The sequence below is a fragment of the Brassica napus genome, chromosome A9 (genome assembly GCF_020379485.1).
Source record: "Brassica napus cultivar Da-Ae chromosome A9, Da-Ae, whole genome shotgun sequence".
Classification (NCBI taxonomy): domain Eukaryota; kingdom Viridiplantae; phylum Streptophyta; class Magnoliopsida; order Brassicales; family Brassicaceae; genus Brassica; species Brassica napus.
In genome coordinates, this window is record NC_063442.1 from 31,094,653 (window position 1) to 31,114,130 (window position 19,478).

Here is a 19,478-nt window from a genome sequence, read left to right on the forward strand (position 1 = left end):
AACCCCAGGTTAAGAGAATCAGAGCTCCATCTCTGGATACCTCGGCTCTGATTGAAGATAACTCACTAACACTGATTGGGAGGCTTACCAACCCACAAGAACAGAGGATAAGGACGCTCATTACCTCTCTCCCAAGGAAATGGAACATACAAGGAGATGTCGTGGGTTCAGATCTAGGCCATAACTGCTTTCAGTTTCGATTTGAGAAGGAAGAAGACCTGAGAGATGTCTTAGATAACAGACCCTACCACTTCGGTTACTGGATGGTTATCATCCAGAGATGGGAACCAATTATCTCGGAGACGTTTCCCTCTCTCATTCGTTTATGGGTTCGCATAAAGGGCCTACCACTCCATTTCTGGCATGAGACCATGGTCTGTAACATTGGAAAGGAGCTGGGAACCTATGAAAAATACGAACTCACGAAGACTTCTGCGAGAATTAGAGTGTTGGTAAATGGCCTCAAACCTCTCACCAAAGAGTACATAATTGAATATGGATCTGGAGAAGAGAGTAAGATTACCTTGGAGTATGAGCGTTTGGAAAATCACTGCTCCATCTGCCTCTGCCTCTCCCACAGAAGCGAGATATGCCCTTCTCTGCCAGAAAAAGATAATCAACAAAAGCGTCAAGATCTGGAACCTGAAGTGGAAAGCTATATTCCACCAAAAGAGACCATGGGAGAATATCAGTCTGATAATCACCCCAAACGGGTAATAAGTGAAAACGTGGAGAAGTATAGATCTCACAACGACTTCGGTAAACGAGTGGACCGCCATGGGAGAAGATATGGAGAAAGAATCAGCACCAGACATACCAGAAACCCTCCACCGTTGAAGGAACAAGTCTCACCTCACCAGATGTACGCTAGAAGGAGTCGTCATGAGCCTCAAGACAAAGCAGAGTACTCCTCCCCCCAGTACACAAAACAAAGAAGACATCATCCCTACGAATCATCCCGTAGAGGACCTTTGTTCCCCCAGAAGGACGTAAGGGAGTGGAGAGTTAAACAGAACCTTGACACAAGAAAAAAGGAATCAACCCCAACATCTACAAGACAAGCTCCTGCTCCCCTGTTCCACAAGAGCAAACTTTACAGGATCTAGACGTAAACCTCCAAACTTAAACCAGAGAAGAGATCATGGAACAGCTACAAGAGTATACGAGACAGTACCTGAGTTGTGAAGACCCAACTGAAGCGGCGGCAAGACGTATATGAGTACTTGCTGGAGATGCACGAGGTGAAATGGAGGAGATTGTGAACCGTCTTCTGACCACAAAATTTCACCCCCAAGGCGCTGAGCCCCCCCCCCCCCCCCCCCCCCCCCCTGTAATCAACAAAAGCGTCAAGATCTGGAACCTGAAGTGGAAAGCTATATTCCACCAAAAGAGACCATGGGAGAATATCAGTCTGATAATCACCCCAAACGGGTAATAAGTGAAAACGTGGAGAAGTATAGATCTCACAACGACTTCGGTAAACGAGTGGACCGCCATGGGAGAAGATATGGAGAAAGAATCAGCACCAGACATACCAGAAACCCTCCACCGTTGAAGGAACAAGTCTCACCTCACCAGATGTACGCTAGAAGGAGTCGTCATGAGCCTCAAGACAAAGCAGAGTACTCCTCCCCCCAGTACACAAAACAAAGAAGACATCATCCCTACGAATCATCCCGTAGAGGACCTTTGTTCCTATCTCACCCTACCTCTTTATTCTATGTGGAGAGGTCCTATCAGGTTTGTGTAAAAAGGCAGCAAGAGAAGGAACCTTACAGGGAGTGAGAGTCGCACAAGGAAGCCCACAGGTTAACCACTTGCTATTTGCTGATGATACAATGTTCTTCTGCTCCACATCTCCAGCCTCCTGCCAACAACTGAAGGAGATACTTACAAGTTATGAAGCAGCTTCAGGGCAACAAATAAATAAAAACAAATCAGCGATCACCTTTGCCAAGCAAACCCCTCCAGCAAACAAAGAGGAAGTAAAAAGAATTCTAGAAATCTCAAGTGAGGGAGGAGAAGGCAAGTATTTGGGAGTACCTGAGAACTTTGGAAAGCGCAAGAGAGACCTCTTCACAACCATTGTGGACAAAATCCGACAGAGAGCACTGAGTTGGTCATCAAAACGCCTCTCCAAGGCTGGCAAATTGACTATGTTGAAAGCGGTCCTCACTGCAATCCCAACCTATCCAATGTCTTGCTTTGAGCTTCCAATGAGTATGTATAAGCGGATCCAATCTGTGCTCACACGGTTCTGGTGGGATGGATCAGATAACAAAAGGAAGATGAGTTGGGTAGCATGGAGCAAACTAACTAAATCAAAAGCTGAGGGAGGACTTGGATTCAGAGACATTCAGTTATTCAATCAGGCACTACTGGCTAAGATTGCGTGGAGAATTATCACTGTACCTGATAGCTTACTGGCAAGAGTACTTCGTGCCAAGTATTGCCATAAAAAGAATTTCCTGATTGTTGACCTCCCGGCAACTTGCTCTCATGGATGGAGAGGGATTATACAAGGAAGAAACCTGTTACGATAGAACTTAGGAAAAGCCATTGGCAATGGTATGACAACAAAGATTTGGAGCGACTCATGGCTGTCCCTAGATGAGCAAGTGAAGATATGCGGACCTATACAAGAAGAAGCTCTGGACATGAGAGTCTCGGATCTACTCACCGATGATATGAAATGGAATACGGAGAGAATTGCAAGATTTGTACCTGAATTCAAGGAGAGAATCTTGAATCTACAACCAAGTCAAGTAGGAGCTGAAGACAGTTTCATCTGGCACCCTCTCCCTTCAGGTATCTACACAACAAGATCCAGGTACAATTCAGTTGCAAACGGTTCTAGAGAACAAAGGGAAGTAGTATCACCAAACGAGTTTAATTGGATCAAGGACGTGTGGAACTTATCTTGTTCCCCCAAGCTAAAGACTTTCCTTTGGTCGGTGCTCCGGGACGCGATCCCTCTAGGAGAAAATTTGCAGAGAAGAGGCATTACAGACGTGAGATGCCTAAGATGCAAGGAAATTGAATCTCCTTTACATATTTTCCTCTTGTGTCCATTTGCAAAGGAAGTCTGGTCTAGAATACCTCTGAAAGAAGCAGTTCACATAGCTGCAGCAGACACCTTCTCTACAGCAGTGGTCCGGTTTCGTACATCAATCTGTCTCCCCCCCACAGGAGTAACAACAACCGTATTCCCTTGGGTGTGCTGGACTATTTGGAAAGACCGGAACTTGCTTGTCTTCAAAGGCAAACCATCTTCACCTGAGGAAACAGCATCAAGAAGTTTAGCTCTAGCTAGAGAATGGGGAGCAGCGCAACTGAAGAATCCTAAAGCCACCAATCTAGATCAATATCATACTCACCTACGCCGAAGTCCGAGTATAGATATGGCGCCACATCCCCCTCTCTCGACCATAACAACGATTAAGACAGATGCGGCGTGGGATTCAATCTCTTGTAAAGCCGGTTTAGCTTGGATTTTATGGGATAATTTGGGGAAGGAAATTACCAGAGGATCATCGTTTCAGGATCACGTCGCCTCACCACTGATAGCTGAAGCTTTAGCAGTCAGAGAGGGACTCCGTTTGGCAGGAAACCAAGAGATTGCGAATCTCAGGCTTCACTCCGACAACTTAACGCTCATTGGATCAATTAACGACAAGAAGCAGAGGAAGGAATTTCTGGGAATCGTCAAGGATATCCACCTTCTATCATCTGCATTTGTTTCAATTTCTTTTTTCTCATATCGTTAGGAAGAACAATGAGGATGCCGATGCTCTGGCAAAGTAAACCCTCAGATTATCTATGTTGTAATGGACCCCTCATGGGCTGGGCTTTATGCCTATTTTAATTTGAAGTATTTTAGTGACAAAAAAAAAGAGTCAGTGAACATAGAACATGTGATCCAACGTAGAACATTCTGTTACTTATCTGATCCAACGTAGATAAATATATCGAGAATCTAAGCTTTCTTATTTTGTTGAATTTAATTGGAACAAATCATCTAAAGTGGAAAATTCTTTATTAGTATTCAGTAAGACAAGGCATTTCCTCAAGCCAAGAGATGATATATATATATATATATATATATGGAGGAGAAGTCGAAAACCTAAGTAATACGAAACTATAATTAAACCCTAAAACTCATCATCCAAAAAAATGTAACATATATAAGAAAAAGATGAAACCAAACCGTGTTTTCCTCCTGCAGATTACCACCAAACCGTGCCGCGCTTATTAAGTGAGACAAGGCTCGACATGTTTTGATCACATCGTTGCTTTTCTAAGTCGTTTTGGTGTTTCCTTTTACCTACTGCAGCAGGTTGCTTAATTTGCACTAGGCTTGGAACATAAGAACACGCCTTTGCCCTACAGTGTATGTTTCCCCCTAAACGTTCTACGAATTTCAGTTTTTTATAGTATCCAGCCTCTCCAGCAATGTTGAAAGTTTTGGAGTAGTCTTCTTCAAAACCCATGGCGACTTTCTTGTCCTCGTCAATAAAGAAACTATCACCTGTAATCAGAGAGTTATGATCCGGTTCTAACACTCTCAAGAACTTGCTCCACAACACCTTTTCGGCCTCAATCTTAGTAGTAATCCATATCTCAAACTCCATTGGACCTGCTTCGTTGTGCGTAAGTAAAACCGCAAGCTTCTCTTCTCTAACATATGATAAAGTCACATAGTCCTCATCACCAGCGTCAAACGGGAGACGCAGAAGGGGACCAAAACTCTCACTTGTAAAATCGAAACAGATAATGTGATCGTCAATCACATCGTTTGTGTTTCTTTGTGAAGCAGGCCAGTAAGTATTTCCTTTGAGAGACACACCAGGCTGATGACATAGTATACGCCAGTGTGGAGTGATATCAAGAGACTTCCATAAACTAGAGTCGAAATCGTAAATCTCATACCATAGAAATTCGTCTCTGGTCTTATAGTCAACGCACTGATCTATAAACCTCAAGAATTTGTAGCTAGGACAAGAACCCTTGTCCTCATATCCTAGAGCGTAACTGAACATGTCCCGTCTATATGGGCGATGAGAATATCTAAATTCTAAACACCTTGTTTGACACCAATACGGATTCCAAACAATAGCTTTGGTATCATCATCGTCCAAGACGCATAACAATAAACCGTCACAGTGGAAAACTTGAGATATCTTATTTTATTTGTTAAGTTTACCTTTACACTCTATAAATGGATTTTCATTGTCCACGAGAGTGACCTTCATGAGATATAGATTGTAATCTATCATTGCGATCATCAGAGACTCACCTTCTTTTACTGCCCTTAGTTTACCAATATGCATCTTTGAAAAGCTTCTGTTTTTGGATAAAGTGTCACATTCTTTGCAAGTTAATCGCACTGTTCTCATTGATTTCAGGGGAATCTTATAGAGGATCTCCTCTACCAAATTTACCGGAAGATCGGAAATCTTAGTGATCTAATTTATTAAAATGAAGTATAAATAAAAAATAACTCTTGGACTTACACAATCTTTACAATTCAATACCACTGGAAATTAAATAAATTATTCCTTCAATAATGTTTGCCTTTTTCCAATTTTTCAAGTAGCATATAATTCCCTACAATAATTACAACTAACAAAATTTAAGGAAATAGTCAAATAGTGTTAAAAATATTTTGCTTTCCCACCAAATCATTTGTCCTCCAATCACTACAAGAAAACGTAGCAGTAACAACGGTATTTTACGAGGAAATTATTTCCTCGTAAATTTACATAAGCTTTACAACGCAATTACGACGCGACATGACTTCGTCGTAAACTCGATGGTAATTTACGACGAAATGTATTCGTCGTAAAGTTAATGTAAGTTTACGACGAAAGTACGTGGAATGCAAAATAGTTGTAAACGTTACATCGACATTACAACGAATCATGTTACCGTTACATAAAGGTGAAAACGTGTATTGAAAGTGCTTTAACTTACCTAAGTTCGTTGTAAACGCGTTGTAAATTTTCCATGTAAAATCCATGTAAAACTTACCATATTTCTCTATATATATGTCATTTCCCACAACTCTCTTCCTCACAACACACAACTCTCTTCCTCACAACACACAACTCTCTTCTTCTCGAACCACCAATTACTATTTCGAAGATAACGATAACGAACATGAGTCATTCGTCTGTCTGCCAATTCAGTAGAGCGATAAGGAGAAAATGGAGGGAAGTGAAGTTGGTTTATACTTGAGTGAAACCTCCGACCATCGTCAAAGGTTCCTCTCAAGTACAAACCAGCTGCACTTCCGTCCACTTTCTCCTTGTCGTTCCACTGAATTGGCAGACAGACGAACGACACAGGTTCCTTATCGTTGTTTTAGAAATAGTAATTGGTGGGGTAACAACGCAATTACGACGAAACCAAATTTCGTCGTAAACGCCATGTAATATTACGACGTAAGTACGTCGAAAATGAAATTTTACATCGATATTACAACGAATCATGTTACCGTTATATTTAGGTGAAAAACTTATCGAGTTTCGTTGTAAAGTCGTTGTAAAAAAACTATGTAAAATCCATGTAAACTTTCCCTTGTAAAATCGTTGTTATATTTCAACTACCCAACTCGAAAATTTCTCTATATATATGTCATTTCCCACAACTCTCTTCCTCACAACACACAACTCTCTTCCTCACAAGACACAAACGGAAAAAAAAAAAATTTAAAAAAAATAGTAGAAAAAATGGTCGGTGGCGGTAGTATTTACGAGTTACGAAGTTGGATGTATTTGCACAAAGATTCCGACGGGAGAGTGACGAATGCATTTCTGAACGGGCTAGAGACATTCATGCACCAGGCGGGCTGTACACCGATCACGCAGGAAAGCGGTAAGATGTTCTGCCCCTGTTCAAAATGCAAAAATTCGAAATTTGCACGTAGTGAAACTGTATGGAATCATTTAGTAAACAGAGGATTTACACCACAGTATTACATTTGGTATCAACATGGAGAGGGTTATGGGGGAAATGAAGCTAGTAGTAGTAATGCTAATTTTGAGGATGCTCATCATAATGAAGAACCGAATCATGTGCATAATGAATATAATTATCATCAAGAGGAGCAGATGGTAGATCATGATAGGGTTCAAGATATGATTAGTGATGCATTTTTAGAAACAACTACAACAATAGCAGATGGAACTGGAAATGTAGAAGAACCTAATTTGGATGCAAAAAGATTTTATGAAATGCTAGATGCTGCAAATCAACCAATCTACACTGGTTGTAGAGAAGGTCTCTCTAAATTGTCTCTAGCAGCTAGGATGATGAATATTAAAACGGATCATAATTTACCTGAGAATTGCATGGATGCATGGGCGGAGTTGTTTAAAGAGTATTTGCCAGAAGACAACGTGTCTGCTGAATCTTATTATGAGATTCAGAAATTGGTTTATAGTCTTGGGTTACCCTCGGAGATGATTGATGTTTGCATCGACAACTGCATGATCTACTGGAAGGAAGATGACAAGTTAGAAGAGTGTCGATTCTGCAAAAAACCACGATTCAAACCGCAAGGCCGTGGGAGGAATAGGGTACCGTACCAAAGGATGTGGTACCTACCAATTACAGACAGATTGAAAAGATTATATCAATCTGAGAGGACTGCTGCGTCGATGAGGTGGCATGCCGAACATGTCCAGAGAGATGGTGAGGTTGCACATCCATCAGACGCAAGAGCGTGGAAACATTTCAACAAGGTACACGGAGATTTTGCTACAAATATTCGGAATGTCTATCTTGGGTTATGCACCGATGGATTTAGTCCATTTGGAATGTCTGGTAGACAATATTCTTTGTGGCCAGTCATTCTTACGCCGTATAATTTACCGCCGGATATGTGCATGGAACAAGAATTTCTATTTTTGACCATATTAATCCCAGGGCCGAAGCATCCAAAACGGTCTCTTGATGTTTTTCTTCAACCGTTGATAGAAGAGCTAAAGCAATTGTGGTCAGAAGGGGTGAGGACGTACGATTGTTCCTTGAAAACCAATTTTACGATGCGAGCAGTTCTGATGTGGACGATAAGTGATTTCCCTGCTTATGGGATGTTGTCTGGCTGGACAACACATGGAAGATTATCTTGTCCGTATTGTCTTGGATCCACGGATGCTTTTCAACTGAAGAATGGTAGGAAGAGTTGTTGGTTTGATTGTCATCGTCGGTTTCTTCCACTTGCCCATCCGTACAGAAGAAACAAGACATTGTTTCGACACAAAAAAATTGTCAGAGACAGTCCTCCTCCATATCTCACCGGCCAGCAGATCGAAGCGGACATTGATTATTACGGAGCTCAGGAAACAGTTAAGGTTGGAGGAAATTGGCATGTTCCTGGAAATATGCCTGATGGGTATGGTGTATCTCACAATTGGCATAAGAAGAGTATATTTTGGGAGCTACCGTATTGGAAGGATCTTCTCTTACGCCACAATCTGGATGTCATGCATATCGAGAAGAACTTTTTTGAGAACATCATGAATACATTACTTAACGTCCCTGGGAAGACAAAAGATAACAAAAAGTCAAGGATGGACTTACCTGATATTTGCTCAAGAAGTGAGTTACATATCAAGAGCAATGGAAACGTTCCTGTTCCCATCTTCCGGTTGTCATCAGCAGCGAAAACAACCTTGTTTGACTGGGTTGCATCGGAAGTTAAGTTTCCTGATGGTTATGTTTCAAATATGTCAAGATGTATTGAACGAGGTCAAAAGTTCTCCGGAATGAAAAGTCATGATTGTCATGTGTTTATGCAACGACTGCTTCCATTTGCTTTTGCCGAGCTCCTTCCAGCAAATGTCCACGAAGCACTTGCAGGTAATTATAAATTTATATATATACCTATGTTACGAAATGTTATTAATTTGATTCCTTTTAAAATATACAGCCATCGGAGCATTTTTCAGAGATCTTAGCACACGTACGTTCAAAGAAGAAGTCATCGAACAACTTCATCAGAACATTCCGATCATATTGTGCAACCTGGAGAAGATATTTCCTCCTTCATTTTTTGACGTCATGGAGCATCTAGTTGTCCACCTACCGTATGAAGCATTGCTTCGTGGACCTGTTCACAACGGATGGATGTATCCGTATGAGCGACAGATGAAACATTTGAAGGGGAAAGCAAGAAATCTTGCAAAGGTAGAAGGTTCAATAGTTGCAGGGAGTTTGACAGCCGAAACATCTAACTTCACATCATACTACTTTGCTCCAACTGTTCGTACGAGAAAAAGAGTTCCTAGAAGATATGATGATGGTGGAGTACCGACATCATATCCAATTGATGGTGTTCCTGACATTTTCTGCGAAATTGGACGGTTTGGTGGTAAAACGAAAGAAGTATGGTGGTCATGTGAAGAAGATAAACATAGTGCCCACACTTATATTCTGCTCAACTGCGAGGATGCAATGACCCGTTACTTTGAAAGGTAAATTTTTTTGTGAATGTTAATTATATGAATTGAAGTTAATTATGTATGATTTGATTATTTGTTCAATTTGCAGGATGTTTGTATCTCAAGTTGAAGAAGCAATACCAGGAATATCTGCAACTGATGTGGATACACGTAAAGATAAGCACTTTGTCAAGTGGTTAAAATCACAGGTAATATATCTCATACTATTATATTAATTAAGTAAGTGTTTAAGAATATATATATGTTTTTTGCAGGTTGATTATGACGATCCTTATTATCCCGTATGGTTTCATGAATTGGTTCAAGGTCCAGTTGCAAAGGTCACCACATCACCTATGTATTTCACACGAGGATTTACCTTTCACACATACGAGTATGGGAGACATCGGGCAACGAGTAACTACGGAATATGTGTGAAAGGTGAAACAGACTTTTACGGGATATTGCAGGAGATTATTGAAGTGGAATTTCCGGGGTTATTGAAGCTAAAATGCGTCCTCTTCAAATGTGAATGGTTCGATCCTGTTGTGAACCGAGGGATTCGGTATAACAAATTTGGTGTTGTGGATGTCAATTTTGGGAGAAGATACAACAAATTTGAGCCTTTCATTTTAGCTTCACAAGCCGAGCAAGTTAGCTTCCTTCCTTATCCTCGGCTTCGAACTTCCGGGATAAACTGGGTAACTGCTATCAAAGTTACACCTCGTGGACGCATTGTCGTTGGAGAAGAACCGCCCTTGCAAGAAGAAGACGCTATCACTGAAGTTGAGGTACCAGAACAACCAACTGATGAAATCCTTTTGATCGACCCGCAAAACTTTCAATATGAAGATATTCCCGAAGATGCGACAGATGAAGCACGTGAAGACGAGTTCGAGAGAAGCGACGATGATGATTGTAATGATAGTGATGAGAACGAAAACGATTTAGAGTGATGTAATATATGTATCAAATGTTGGATTTCTCTATTGTAACATTTTCTAAAAGAAAGAGTAAGAAGTAGTATGATATAAGATATGATGTTAGATGATATGTCACTTTGGGGTTTAGGGATTTCATTCTCGGTGTTTAGGGTTAAGCGTCGTAATTTCGTCGTAAATGGAAAAACGCGGGCCTGGTAATTTCGTCGTAACTCGAAAAACACGGGCCTGGTAATTTCGTCGTAAATTAAAAAACACGGGCCTGGTAAATTCGTCGTAAATGGAAAAACGCGGGCCTGGTAATTTCGTCGTAAATTTACGTCGATTTTACGACGAATCCTAATCTATATAAGGGGACGCCGAGAGCGAGGCTGCCTCGCTCATTCCTCCCAAATTCCTTTGCTCTCTCTAAGGTAAACTCTCTCTTCTCTCTCTCTTTTTTTTTTTTTTTAAATTAGTTTAGGTGATTAGTTAGGTAACGGAATTAGTTTAGGTGATTAGTTAGGTAATTAGTTTAGGTGATTAGTTAGGTAACGGAATAATATTTTTATTATGTCGTAACTGATAAAATTTATTTTAATTTTTTTTAGATGGCTCCTAGAAGAAAATCCAGAGCACCTAGTTATAGAGATTTGTTTGGCGACGATGGTTCCGGTACATCTTCTTCCGGTCCATCGTCTTCTGGTCCATCATCCTCCACCGCAGTTCCAGACTCTCAGCCTTCTCAGAGAGTTGCTTGGAGTCCTCCTCCACCGCAGATGCCTCCACCGCAAATGCCTCCACCGCATATGCCTCCACCTCCTCCTCCAGCGGCTGCACCTGAGCCTGTCCCAGAAGGTGCAGTTCATCCGGATTTGCGTGTGCCTTCATATGCCCCATTCGCGAGATATACGGTAGAGGATTTGCTTGCCCAGCCCGGACGAGAGGGTTTGGATGTTCTAGACCCCGATAGACCCCGAGGAACTTATTGGTAAGTTATTAATTTTTATTACATAAAAATTTAAAATATTTTTATTTTCTAACGGTTAAATTGTTTTCCTTTCAGGTTTGGGGCTAATAACCGTGTTGGCCGGAGCGTTTCGAAAACGATTAAGGGTTACTACGACGGGGCATATCCGAACTGGAGCAAGACTCCAAATCACGTTAAGATCACGTGGTTTAAAATGTTTGCGGTAAGATTTTTAAATTTAATTAAATTTTAACTTTTAAATATGTATATATTTTTTAAATATTATTATTAATTGTAATTTTTTCAAATTTTTTGTGTTTCAGCAAAAGTGGCATTGGTCTTTGGGAATCACCGAGATGGTGAAGGCGGAATTCGTTGCAAAAGCAAAGATCCGCCTCTGCAACACAGTCTCCGATTGGAAGGACAAGTGGGAGCTCGACGGGTATGAGGGAAAGCCCACTGAGCTCACGACGGATGTGTGGGATGGCCTCATCGCCTATTGGAAGCACCCGTCTTCGATCAAAAAGGCCAATTCGTGCTCGGCTTCTCGAAGAACGAAGGATAAAGATGGTAATTTGCCCATGCTTCACAGAACCGGCCAAAAACCACATGCAGGCATCCGTCTAGACGTTGTAAGTTTTGTTTTTAAATATTTATTTTAAAATATTCAATTAATATAACTTTTAATATTTTTTTTTTGTAGTTGGAGAAGACGGGAGTCTTACCATCTCTGTCTGACCTATTCAAGATGACTCACGCCACATCCGACGGAGTTTTTGTGGATCCTGCATCAGAGAAACTCGCTCAAGCAGTGGCTACTCGGATTGAAGAACGGGAGACGCAACTAACTCAGGAGTCTCCCGATGGATTACCCGTCACATTGTCCACCGAAGAAGCCGACCGAATCTTCGAAGAGGTAGTACAACTAAAATTTTTTTTTTCATTATTTTTAATAACTATATTAATATATGTTTTAATTTTATAGCTGGCTCCTAGAAAGAAGGGCCGAATAGTCGGTATAGGCTCCGTTAACCAAGTTGCAAGGGCAACTTCGTCATACACTTCGAGACGGGATGAAGAGACTTCTCAGATGAAAGCTCGAATGGATAGCCAGCAGGTTCGTTTAGACTCTCTTGAGGATTTGCTAGACGTGATGGCCGTGGGAAACCCGGTTATGCAGAGAATGTTGAGTCAGAGACGAGCCGCTCTTGGGTTGCCAGTACGAGATCCCCAAGAGTCCGATCCAACCCGTCAACAGCCGAGCAACCCCACCGACTACTTCGATGATATGTAGTTTTTTTAATATTTTCGGTTTGTATTATGAATTTAAATATTATGACTTTTAAATGCTTTTTTATAAATGTTTTTTATTTTCATATTTCGTTTTAAAATTAAAATTATTTAAAATTCAGAATTTTAAATAAATTCAAATTTATATATATATATATTTGAGGTTAAAAATAATATTCAAAATATATTATAAAACGAAACGTCGATGTAGGCTCGACGTAAACATTTACAACTGATTACCGTCGAAAATAATTAGGAGTCTTTTACATCGAAGATTTTACGTGGTCTTTACATCGAAATGTTACGTGGAGTTTACATCGAAATATTTACGAGGGTGTTACAACGAAAATGTTTACGTGTGCTTTACATCGAATCCATTACGTGGAGTTTACCACGAAATTTTACGTGTCGTTTACGACGAATCTCTGCCCTGCGCTTTACGAGGAATATATTTCGTCGTAAACTTAACAAGTCATTTACGACGAAACGTCGGTTACGACGAAACGTCGGTTACGACGGGCGTTTTACGACGAAACGTGTTTCGCGGTTCATTCGTCGTAACACCCCGTTTACGACGAAGTTACAACGTATATTGCCCTCGTAAAAAATATGTTTTCTTGTAGTGAATATCGACACCAAGCATAGTTTATATTATGATAATCCTTCCTTTTGCTTATTTAACCTGCACCAACAGCAAAGTTATGTAAATTAAATGGGTAATTCAATTCATAGAAAAAGATAAACTAACAATCATTCTTCATGCAGTTGAACGATTTGATTAAGCTCTTAATTCTTTCTTCCAATATGACCAGCTTAGTATATGCTAATCATTCATAATTCATATGTACAATTAATTATTTATCCTATAAGATCTACTATTAACGCTTATAAGATATTTCGTCCCCACCCAATATCTTCTACATAGAATTCCAAAATCTACTAATTTGGCAGATTCAAACTCGATTACCCCTACAATTGCAGAACAAGCAAGAGAATATATGAAATTCGAATCATAACCACTAAGTTTTTTAAGTAAATTTGAATATATGAATAATCACAAAATCTATACTATTAAAACAGAAATCAAAATAGCTTTTATGTATGATTTTTAAGTTAAAATCCATTGAATTTTTTATTAAATAAGTTTTTGTATTAATTTAATAATATGCTAACAGTATCACATACCATCCTAACAATAAATGTGAAGTTATTTTGAGCATTCATATCTTTTTCAGAATATACTATTAATGTTCACTTAATACCGTAGCCTATCCTGACATGTTTATTATGAATCGTGCCATGAATTTTATTCATTTATAGAAGTTTTATTAACATTATTTTTGTCAGGTATTAGAGGATGATTGGTAAGAACTGTAGTTTTATAATTTTTACTGTAGAATTTAATCTATAGATTTATTTGCTGTAGATTCCGTTGATGTAGCTTTCTAAAGCAATCATTTTTTTTGGAAATAAAACTCTTTACAGCCATATTTTGATTTTGCAGAGATTTTCTTACTGTGAGTTTTTTAAGGAAAGAAAAGCTCAATTGATAGACATATATAGCTTTAGACTAAATTTTAGTTGTCCAAAACAACTACAACCACAACCAATCATCTCCTTAGTCTAACAATGTATATTTAAGAATCGTGTGTCCTTACACCTGAATCTAACGACTCAAAAGTATTTGGATAATGAGAGATTGACATATTGTTTAATACAAATATTTACCATAACTACTGATATCTTGCATATTTACATTGTTTTATCCATTCATTCATAAACATTTTCATCATATAGATTAGGATTTAGACATGTTTAGGTTGCATTTTGCATACATATGTCTCTATCAGGTATTTGAGTACCACATGGAGTTTCTGGAGACATTTGGGTGCATTTGGAGCTCAAAAAGGAGTGTTTAGAGTGGTCATTGGGCGAGCAAGGCATGGAGCGACCAGTCCGGAGCGACACCACCAAGTCGCTCTGACTTCCCTATTGGAGCGACCTTACCAGAGCGACAGGGAGAAGTCGCTCGCGGTTTCATCACTCGGAGACGCGAGAACGAGCCCAGAGCGACCTCCCGGAGCGACACCACGAAGTCGCTCGCATCTCACACCCCTCTCGGAGCGACCTCCCAAAGCGACACCCCGAGGTCGCTCGCGTCTTTATGGAGAGACGACACGAAGCGAAGCCTGGAGCGACCTCTCAGAGCGACCTACCAAGGTCGCTCCCGATCCAGAGCGACCCGTTGGAGCGACACACCAAAGTCGCTCGCGACCCCTCGCCCGGAGACACCAAAAATCGGCCCTGGAGCGACTTCCCGGAGCGACACCTGCAAGTCGCTCCGCGTTATTTTGCTGCCGAAAATCATGATTTCTTAAGGACCTTTTTGCAATTTATTTTGGACGTTTTGCACTTGGAAAAACCTATGTTTTAAACATCTTTTGTAGCCACCAGTGGCAGATTATCTTTTATCTTGGATCTATTGAGAAAGACACAAGAACTCTCTTGAGAAGTTCATCTCTTGGATTTTGATTGTTATGTTCTTGTGTTCTTGTTGATTTCTTATCTATTTCTTTACATGATTAATCTGAAATCCAATATGGGTTTAAGAGGAATCATGGAGATTAGTGAGTAATCACCTTTGGAATTCATGGGTTAGGGAGATTAAGGGTGATTAGGTTAGAGCTAGGATGTTTTAGTGTAGATCATTCATATTTCCTTGCTAGTAGAGTAATCATAATGCATCTTCTGAGTTGGCCACTCAGTTGTTGATCCTTAGGCATTTCTCACCCGAAAGGTGTTCGATGAAATGCCCGAGACAACTCTCCTAGGCTTTTAGTATACTTTGCCAAAGACATTTGTTGTTAAAGGTACTAAGATAGCTAATAGACTTGTTAGTAATGATTGCTTTCATATTATTCAACCAAAGACATTTGATGTTTGAGATATGTTAGCAAATGAGCATTCATCTAGACATAGAGCTTGCTTAGAATTGTGTCTAGGCTTAAGGTTGATAGTTTGATTGATCATTTGCCATCCTTAGTTCGATACTTGATCACCCAAGGTCTAATCCCTATACCCATGAGTTCTCTTTTCCTTTAGTCAAGAAAGTATCATTCTGTTATTGCTTTCTAGTTTTAGTCATAGTTTAAAACCCTTCTAAATCATTGGTTGCACTTAGATTAAGTGAGTACTTGCATTCTCAGTGCTTTGATATCCCTCAGAACTGGTTCGACAATCTTTTATACTACAACATTTGTCTTAGGAGCCTTGAAAACTCCTAACATCAAATTGGCGCCGTTGCCAAATTCTGAGTAGATTTGAACATTGAGATTTAGTCACTTGCTTGAGACTAAGTCATTTTTATTTTCTTTTGTTACTGATTCTCTTTCTTCACCTCCCTTTAATCTACAGGTGTATGAACTTGAGGAGCAGGGGTCCATCAAACCTAGTTCCAATAGCTGCAGACATCAGAGCTTTAGAGAGAGAGTGTGCTAGAAATAGAAGAGAAGAAGAGCAACAGGCTCACTTGCAGAGATTGAGTACTGATATGGGAGACATACCTCAAAACCAACAGCGAGCAGCTCGACCCATTGGCACTTACGACCGCCCCAACATTCATGGTCATAGATTGGGAATCCGAGCACCCGCTGTGGCAGCCAACAACTTTGAGATCAAATCAGGACTCCTCAACGTGATCGAGAACAACAAGTATCATGGCTTGGCTCTAGAGGATCCATTTGATCACTTGGACAGGTTCGACAGCTACTGTGGGTTGTCAAAAACCAATGGTGTGTCCGAAGATGCCTTAAAGCTCAAGCTATTCCCTTTCTCTTTGGGGGATAAGGCACGTCAGTGGGAGAAGTCTCTACCCAGTGACTCCATCACTACTTGGGATGACTGCAAGAAAGCATTCTTGGAGAAGTTCTTCTCTACTTCAAGAACTGCTAAGCTGAGAAACGAGATTTCCAGCTTTCAACAGAAGAACTTGGAAGGCTTCAGTGAAGCCTGGGAGAGATTCAAGGGCTACCAAGCTCAATGCCCACACCATGGCTTTTCTAAGGAGAGCTTGCTGAGCACATTCTACCGTGGTGCTCTTCCTAAGTACAGAGCCAGACTGGATACAGCTAGCAATGGGTTCTTCTTGGGGAGAACTGAGGAGGATGCAGAAGAACTGGTTGACAACATGGTAAAGAGTGATGCAGTCTACAGTGGAGACCACGACAGAAGCAGTAGAACTGAGGATAAGCAAACGAGGAAGGAGTTGAAAGCTCTACAGGATAAGATAGACATCCTCCTTGCTGATAAAGCTACCCAAGAGCAGCTGCACTTTGTCGGCAACCCAAGCCAAGAGACACCAGCTATTGTCCATGAAGTTGAGGGTTTGGAAGGTCAGGAAGAGCTGTGTTTCATCAACAACAATGGTAGCTGGTACAAGAAAGAACCCAACTTTCAGTACAACAACTACCAACAGAAGTCCTATTCCAACAACCAGCAGAGTGGCTATCCGCCAAGAAACAACCAGCAAGCAGCTATCAGCCTCAGCAAAACCCCTCGTCTGGTTCCTCTGCTCCTCAAGAGAGCAGCACTGATACCTTACTGAAGCAAATCTTGGAGTCTCAGACTAGAAGTGAGAAGCAAGTTGGTTATGAGTTGAAGAACCTTCATTCCAAGATTGATGGGAGCTACAATGAGCTCAACAACAAATTCTCACACCTTGCTTCTACAGTCAGGAATTTAGAGAATCAATTTGCTTCCATGAACACTCACCAGAATCGCCAGCAAGGATCTCTACCTGGAAAGTCTGACCAAAATCCCAAGGAGGCCAAAGCTATCACCCTTAGGAGTGGTAAGCAGTTACCTCCTAGAACCCTCACCAAGGATGCTGAGAAATTAGGTGAGGGGGTTGCCATCAACATAGATGATGAAGTGGTGATTGTTGATGAGAAGATCAATGACGAGATCTTGGAGAAGATAGTGGAAGCCAAAGGTAAAGGAAAGGTTGGAGAGGAGAAGAAGACAGTAAAGGATGGTGAAGTTGTTACTCCAGCAAGTGAAAGTTCTTTTGTTCCTCCTCCCTATGAACCCAAACTTCCATTCCCTGGTAGATTCAAGAAGCAGCTGCTAGAGAAATACAAAGCTCTGTTTGAGAAGCAAATGAGTGAAGCTCAGGTTGCAATGCCCATCATCGATGCTTTCATGTTGATTCCTCAATACAACAATTTCCTGAAAGATGTTGTAGCTGCAAAGAAGAAGGAGATGGAAAGCATGATGAATCTTACCCATGAGTGCAATGCCATCATCCAGAGGCTTGATGTTCCAGAGAAATTAGAGGATCCAGGAAGCTTCACACTACCTTGTGCTCTTGGACCTATGGTATTTGAGAAAAGTCTCTGCGATTTGGGAGCTAGTGTCAGCTTGATGCCTTTGTCTGTTGCAAAGAAGCTTGGATTCACTCAGTACAAGAAGTGTAGACTCTCTCTGGTGTTAGCTGATCGTTCAGTGAAGTACCCTGTGGGCATCTTAGAGGACCTCCCTGTGAAGATTGGAAGGTATGAGATACCTACAGATTTTGTGGTGCTTGAGATGGGTGAGGAGGCTCAAGATCCATTGATTCTAGGAAGGCCATTCTTAGCTACAGCAGGAGCTATTGTTAATGTGAAGGAGGGCACGATTGATCTCCATTTGGGTAAAGAGAACATCCTCCACTTTGACATCAAGAGGAAAATGAGGAAACCAACTGTGTTCGGGCAAGCCTTCTACATTGAAGAGATGGACACCCCTGCTGATGAGCACCTTGAAGAGTTACCACCTGAGGACGACGAGGAGGGAGCATCTCCCTCTACTCATTCCCTATAGAAGGTAACCCACCACACTCCCTTGTATATACCATTTCATTTTTGCATATTAGTCTTCTTTTCGGTATCTCTCTCTACTTGACGACACAGAGACTGTGTAACTCAAGTTTGGGGGAGGTACCAAGTATTTGATCATGTTTGCTTTGATGTTGTTTCATTGAGTCATGCATTGCATACCTATTTGTATAAAAAAAAAAAAAAACCAATCATTTAGTTTGCATCATTTGCACCATTAGGAGAGTCTAGAGCATATAGGTTGCATTCACTTGCATTGGGAGCAATGATTTTAAATGCCTTGTAAAGAACACTACGTTGCACCTTGAGTAGCTTTTGCACCTCTCAAAAAGACTTGTATGTTTCGAGCCTTGAAAACTCTTCTTGAAACTTGTTGATTGCTGAAACTCAGTCTTTGAAGCCAACTACAACCTTATTAGAAATGAATGAACTTAATGCTTCTTGCTTAGGGTCCCTTGTGTACTGAGTCATGGCTATACACACTGGAGTTGTCACATCTTTTATGCCAATCTTTTTGACAAACTCTAGTGGTAGACCACTCCCAAAACCTTTCCTTCCTTTTAAGCTTTCATTGTTTGATGAGTGAGGCCTTCTTCGGAAAGTCTTACATGCGCATAATGTTGAGAGTATCGGGAACGACAATGCTTGATCTTCATTTTTGCTAGATTGGACACTCTTTTGTCTAGCTATAGGTGGGAGGGTGAGTGTTGTGATCATGATTTGGGAGAAATGAAAAATAAAAAGGATAGACTCTTTGTGCTTAAGTGAATTGATTTTCTGGGATAAGTAGAGAACCTCTAGCTCTAGTTTTGAAAAGTCTTGGCCCCCAACCTAAAAAAAAAAATATATATATATAAAAAAAAAAAAAAAAAAGAAATCGAAAAAAAAAAAAAAAAAAAAAAGAAAGAAAAGGGGGCTAGCAAAGTTGTTAGGAGCTAAGAAATGTTTTGAGGTTGTAGAAAAATCCCTTGTAGATTTC

The 19,478-nt window shown here is 40.6% G+C and overlaps 2 protein-coding genes and 1 non-coding gene across 3 annotated transcripts; 1 reads left to right on the forward strand and 2 right to left on the reverse strand.

Moving 5' to 3' along the window:
- Window positions 1–3,901: 3,901 nt before the first annotated feature.
- Window positions 3,902–6,676, reverse strand: LOC106364087 (F-box protein At2g38590-like). The gene has a single exon (XM_048740964.1). It carries the CDS (start codon window positions 5,037–5,039, stop codon window positions 4,227–4,229), a length of 813 nt encoding a protein of 270 aa, XP_048596921.1. The 5' UTR covers window positions 5,040–6,676; the 3' UTR covers window positions 3,902–4,226.
- A 3,574-nt stretch (window positions 6,677–10,250) lies between these two features.
- On the forward strand, window positions 10,251–11,711 carry LOC125578392 (classical arabinogalactan protein 9-like). Its single transcript, XM_048740965.1, has 2 exons — window positions 10,251–10,800; window positions 10,978–11,711. Exon 2 carries the CDS (start codon window positions 10,978–10,980, stop codon window positions 11,359–11,361), a length of 384 nt encoding a protein of 127 aa, XP_048596922.1. The 5' UTR covers window positions 10,251–10,800; the 3' UTR covers window positions 11,362–11,711.
- Window positions 11,712–16,575: 4,864 nt separating this feature from the next.
- On the reverse strand, window positions 16,576–16,682 carry LOC125578689. The gene has a single exon (XR_007316772.1). It is a non-coding gene; the product is annotated as a small nucleolar RNA R71 (small nucleolar RNA).
- Window positions 16,683–19,478: the final 2,796 nt, after the last annotated feature.